Genomic DNA, 6,182 nt, shown 5'->3' with positions numbered 1-6,182 from the left:
ATTTTATTCCTAGGTGATTAACCGGTTGAAACCCTTCGACAAAACTAGTTTAGCGTGTACCAAAAAAAAGGATCAGTCGCTTTTATAATAGTTATATATTTATACAATTTAAACAATCAATATCATTTAATGTGCACGTGAGAAACTACAATTTCTACATACAACAAAACATAAGACTAAAGTAAACCACTTAGAAATATAAAGCAGGTCATTTGTCAGGCAGTGGCGAGATTTATTGCTACTTGACTCTCCTCGCACCACTTAAATATAATTTACGATGGTTAAACTCCTTGTAAAAACCTAACCTTGCAGCCTAAAGACAAAGGTCTTGAATAGTTTTACCAAAACCTTCCAACGTGCAAGAGTTTTTAAATATATTATAAAGTTCTAAAGAGTGAGTTTATAAAATGCTTTATTATTGATGGTTACATCGAGGGTTTTAAACATATGCTACGTAAGTGATAACGAATGTATGTAAATAATTAAATATAAAATTATTTATGCTATGTGCAACTGACTCATTTTTATTTCCTCGCTGAAATATAAGTATAGTCATAAGCTGTTATTGGAAAACGCGCATTTAACATTGGTTATACAGGGTGTGTCGTAATATTAATGTGAAATATTAATGTTAGTTATAATAAACAACAACTTATACTTATAAATAACAAAAACAAATGATTAAATCAGCTGTTCTTTTAAAACTCCTGATTTACGTAAAACAGATGATTGTAAAGATATTTGGACAATGTAAAAGAAGTATTAGCATTGTTTAAATGGGAAAAAGTGGTCACACATTACGAAAACAACTCGTTTCTCTGTTATTATTTATCCAATCTTAACAAATAAGGTACCATTGAAAACTACATAAAATTTACAAACTTTTGTATCTCTTTCAATTTTTTTGTAAAGTTAACGGTTTTCGTGAAATTTGGCATCAAAAATTTTAAATGGCCGCCATTTTTAAACGGTTAATGATTTTTTAGAATAATTTCTAACGATAATAGGTCATAATAAGGTGAACTTTTTAGCAAAATATCACAGCTGTATCTCAAACCGTTTAGGAGTTAGTAGGTTTTTTGTAAAAAAACCCAAAAATACTGACAGTCGGTAAACTAGACACCACAGACCCATGTTCCTATGGTGACATGTGTTTGTCTTGACCTAAGGAATAACGCTATATACAAGTGTCCAGAGAGTTACAGGACACCCTGTATAATATTTCATGTGATACAATATTCCATATTCCTCCAAATAAAATATAGTTCAGCGAACTAAGTTATTTTTACAATATATAACCTATATAGACAAAAGAAGGTAGGTGGAAACATTAACGTAAAAAACAGTTTGCAGTTTATGATGTTTCGCAATGTTAAGAGAAGGAATGGGATAATAACCAGATCTAAACATGTTTTTAAAGGATCTCGGGGTAAAAATAATTAAAAGTTGTTTTCAGTATTTTGACAGGGGTGGTTTGTAATTAATAACTCTGAAAAACCAAAGTTTTTAAATTAACACTGCAAATATATTGTAATTATTAATCTGCTCATTAAAAATGTTTGATCAAAAGATAAAACTACCATTAATTACCTTAGATTTGTTGTTCACAAAGAGGAATATGTCGAAAAACAAACATCAAACCTAGTAATTTTACCGTACAAAGCCCCAAAGTTTTCATAAACGTATTGGTTATTCATTTGCCGAAATTATGTTCTATCTAATCTGTATAAAAACCATAATTTAAGAACAATGTTTTAATAAAAACATCTTTGAGCAGCCGTTCTTTGTTTGCCATTTAGGTGTACGAAAAGAAAAGTTTTCAGGTAATCGAGTAATAAAAAAAAATATATATAAACAAATAACGTGTTTGAATGTAAATTTTAACTAGAGATTGTGCAATAAATAATAATAATAATACAATAATTGTTGACAAACGAGTGATTTCTTAAGGTTTAGCCGAGAATGTATATACTAATTCCCACAAACTTGTGAACTAAAAAGTGTAGACTCCAAGTGCGTTGGGAGTTGTGTTTTCGACATTGTATTTGTGAGCACAGTAGTAATTTGTTATTACGGGAATCAGCTGAAGTACGGATATATAGAAAAAGATTGTTTAGATAGGTATTTTTTCTATTACCGAAATTATGCCAAAATGTATATTTTTCGTAGTTTATTAATAACATGATGTATAAACTTGTTTTAACATAACTGAAAGGATTTCTGTGGTTCATTCTGTTCTGTATGTATTTAGAACAAATAATAAATGTATTTATCAAGGTACAATTTTAACCAACTTTATTCAACACATATTAAAAACAAAGTGAACATGTAAACATTATAACCAGCTGATAATAGTTATAGAATAAATTTAAGTAAATAAGTAAAGATAGACATTTAGGATGTAACACCTCCCCTTCTTAGTGAGTTTCATAAGTTAAGTCTATCGACGGGTTTATGTGTCCGTTTTGATCGTCTCACTGTCATAGCGGAAGCTGGTGCCACTGGAACATCTGACATGTTGTTACTGGTCTCTGGTGCCACTGGAACATCTGACATGTTGTTACTGGTCTCTGGTGCCACTGGAACATCTGACATGTTGTTACTGGTCTCTGGATCATCTGGTATGTTGGGATCATTGGCCTCTGGATTAATGTTGTGATAATTTTTTGCGTGGTTTTCGGTTGGTTCCTCTCTGACTTCTCCAAAATTTGTTGGTATGAATACTTGATTTTGCTCATTCCTTAATGAAAATTCACACAAGTCCCTCCCTGAGCGTCTAATTTGGTCTTGATGTCGTCTGATTGGGCCACTGCTTGTGGTTATTTCATAATTTCTTGGTCCTTCTTTTTTGTTGATCTTTCCAAACCCCCATTTGTTGCAGGTTCCATAGAGGCGGTAGGCGACAGGGTCTTGAGCTTTAAAGGACTTTTGCCTGTCACGGTCTTGAGCTTTAAAGGACTTTTGCCTGTCACAGTCTGTGTCAAACTTCTGGTTCATTTTTTGTGACAAATCAGGATACAATAAGTCAAGTCTTGATCGAATTTGACGTCCAATAAAGAGATGTGAAGGAGATTGTCCTGTAGTACTATGTGGAGCTCTTCGATAGGCCATTAAATATCTCTGCAGTTTTATTTCGATAGAGCCTTCCTCAAAGTGCATGGCTCTGATGGTATCTTTCAAGTCTTGCACATAGCGTTCTACTTGACCATTAGTAGCAGGATGGTAAGGTGCTGATCTCTTGTGTCTAATTCCATTTGATTTAAGAAATTTTTCAAACTCTAATGAAACAAATTGCCTTCCGTTGTCTGACACTAATATGTCAGGGATTCCAAAGGAGCCGAAGAATTTACGCAAAGCCTCAATAGTTTTATGTGAATTTATGGTTGTAAGTGTTACAATTTCTGGCCATTTACTGTAGGCATCCACAATTAGGAGAAAATAATGGCCATAAAATGGTCCAGCAAAATCAACATGAATTCTTTGCATAGGCCTTGAAGGATATTCCCAATGGTGAACTGGTGCTTTGGGTGATTCATGCTGTACTCGTTGACATCCCAAACAGTTTAAGGTCATATTCTCAATGTCTGCATCAATTTTAGGCCACCAAACATACGAACGAGCTAGTCCCTTCATGCGAACTATACCCACATGAGCCTCATGAAGTTCTTTCAAAATTCTTGCACGAAGTTGTTTGGGAATCACGACACGATTCCCTTTTAATAAGCATCCAAGCTGAATTGACCATTCTTGTTCGTTAGAAGACATCGGGTGATGGATTGGCTCCCCTCTGATTAGTGATTGATAAATATCTCTAAGATCTGGATCAGATTGTGTATTTTTTGCTATTTCTTCAGCTGTGACAGGTAAAGTGTAGATTTGTTCTATTTCATGAACATCGGCTGAGTCAATAACAGCAGCTTCTTCAACATTTTTAGGTAGTCTTGAAAGTGCATCAGCATTAACATTGTCTTTGGTTGATTTATACTTTATGTCAAATGAAAATGCCTGAAGGAATATAGCATAATGTTGTTGTCTTGTTGCGGCCATAAGTGGTATTCTATTTTTCGGTCCAAATATAGATACCAGGGGTTTGTGGTCTGTAACTAGGGTGAAATGACGTCCATAAAGGTATTGGTAAAAGTGTTTAACTCCAAAATAAATTGCCAGGGCTTCTTTTTGTATGACACTGTACTGTTTTTGTGTTTGTGATAGTGTTTTGGAAGCAAATGCAACAGGTCTTTCGTTTCCATCCGGAAACACATGAGAAAGAATTGCCGAAATTCCAGATTGACTAGCATCTGTTGCTAGAATGAGTGGTAAGTGTGGGTCAAAATGGCATAGTATATTCTCTGACATCATTTCCTCCTTCACCAATTGAAAATCATGTTCACATTCTTCAGTCCAATTAAAAGGTACATTAGCTCTTGTGAGATTAATAATGGCTTGCATCTTTTCACTTAAGTTTGGAATAAACTTTCGATAGTAACTTATCAAACCAAGGATTTGTCTAACTTCTTTCACATTACTTGGTCTCTTCAGGTTTCTTATTGCTTCAGTAATATGTTTACTTTTACTTATTCCCTTTGACGAGACATGGTAACCAAGAAAGTCAATCTCTGGTACAAGGAATTGAGATTTAGAAACATTAATGTGTAAATCGTTGTCTTTGAACCGATTTAATACAGCACGGAGTCTTTTCAAATGTTCTTCATCACTGTGGGCTGTTATTTTGACATCGTCAAAGAAAACATCAACACCATCAATACCTTGTAGAATATTTTCCATTGCTGATTGCCAAATAGCAGGTGCACTTGCAATTCCGAATGGTAGACGATTTACTCGATATAGACCTTTATGTGTATTGATTGTGAGTAATTCTCTGTATTCTTCTTTCACTGGCATGTGTAGGTAAGCTTCAGATATATCAATCTTTGTAAATTTAGTCGAATTACCCATTCTGGCCAAAATATCATCAATGCGGGGCATGTTGTGTTCTGGTATTACCAAATGGGGATTGAGGGTTACTTTGTAGTCTCCACACAGTCTGATATTCCCATTTGCCTTCATAATCGGTACAACTGGAGTAGCCCAAGAACTCTGATTCACCTTTGTAATTATACCTTCTTTTTCTAGTCTGTCGATTTCTGCACTAACTTTTGGTAACAAAGCATAAGGTAGTGGTCTAGCTTTTTTAAAAACTGGTGTAGTGTCAGGCTTTAAGTTAAGAAGTGCTTCTCCCCCTTTGAAACGTCCAACTCTTGGTTCAAATATGGATTTAAATTCCATTAAAATATTGTGTACTTTGGGATTTGAGTGTTTAACTCTATCCAAGTCAGCTCCGTGAACGTTATGTATGTCTGACCAATTTATTTTAATGGATCTCAGCCATTCCCTACCAAATATCGTATCTCTATTACCATCGACTATATACAATGGAAGATATTTGGTTTGGTTACCGTAACCAACCTGAACAATGGTTTTACCCAATGGAACAAATTCATTTTTGTTGAAATCTCTTAAGATTATGTCTGGATTCATTAAAGGTCTGTGTTTAGGAAAAAACTTGGAAAAGTTACTTTTTGACATCAAAGATACTCCTGCTCATGTATCTAGTTCAAACGGAATAGGTTTCCCATTTATTTTTATGTTTAACATAATTTTCCTAAATTTATCTTCTGAGGTATTCATAGAACAAATGTCAATAACATTAGTTTCCTTATAGAGGGATCCAACAGAATTGTTCATATTTTGTTGTAGAAATATTTCATTTTGATCTTCGAACGAGTCTGTTATTTGTTTTACATTTCTTGAAGTAGTGTTAAATGTAGTCTTATTTTGTCTTTGCAATTTGATAGGTGCATTAGGATTCCTAAAACAAATCTTTGCTAGATGCCCTATTTTTTTACAGAAGTTACATGTTGTATTTTTGTGTTTGCATTCAGATATGTATTCATGTAACTCTCCACAACGGTAACATTGTTTAATATTGGTACTGTTTTTAGGTTTTTGAAAACTTTTCTGTTGTACAACATTAAAGTTAACCGGCAATTCATTGTTTTCATGATTGAATTTTGATTGGATTGTTATTGAATCGTTTTGAGCCTTTTCAATTACTTGAGCCATGTCTACAGCTTTTTCAAAACTCAAATCACTGTCACTTAGAGTAATTAATCTTGTCTGTA

General features: G+C 33.8%; 1 protein-coding gene across 1 annotated transcript; it reads right to left on the bottom strand.

The window, feature by feature from the left end:
- Positions 1-2,427: 2,427 nt before the first annotated feature.
- LOC128984580 (uncharacterized protein K02A2.6-like) lies at positions 2,428-4,047 on the bottom strand. The gene has a single exon (XM_054403919.1). It carries the CDS (start codon positions 4,045-4,047, stop codon positions 2,428-2,430), a length of 1,620 nt encoding a protein of 539 aa, XP_054259894.1.
- Between the last annotated feature and the right edge of the window lie 2,135 nt (positions 4,048-6,182).

The sequence above is a fragment of the Macrosteles quadrilineatus genome, unplaced genomic scaffold (genome assembly GCF_028750875.1).
Source record: "Macrosteles quadrilineatus isolate MER2022 unplaced genomic scaffold, UCM_ALF_1.0 Scaffold_2__2_contigs__length_208266976, whole genome shotgun sequence".
In the NCBI taxonomy this organism is placed as follows: domain Eukaryota; kingdom Metazoa; phylum Arthropoda; class Insecta; order Hemiptera; family Cicadellidae; genus Macrosteles; species Macrosteles quadrilineatus.
This window is presented reverse-complemented; position numbering and strand designations above follow the sequence as displayed.

Excerpts from the sequence above, each read along its gene's own strand:
- LOC128984580 (XM_054403919.1), bottom strand. The coding sequence starts at position 4,047 with ATGGCCGCAACAAGACAACAACATTATGCTATATTCCTTCAGGCATTT.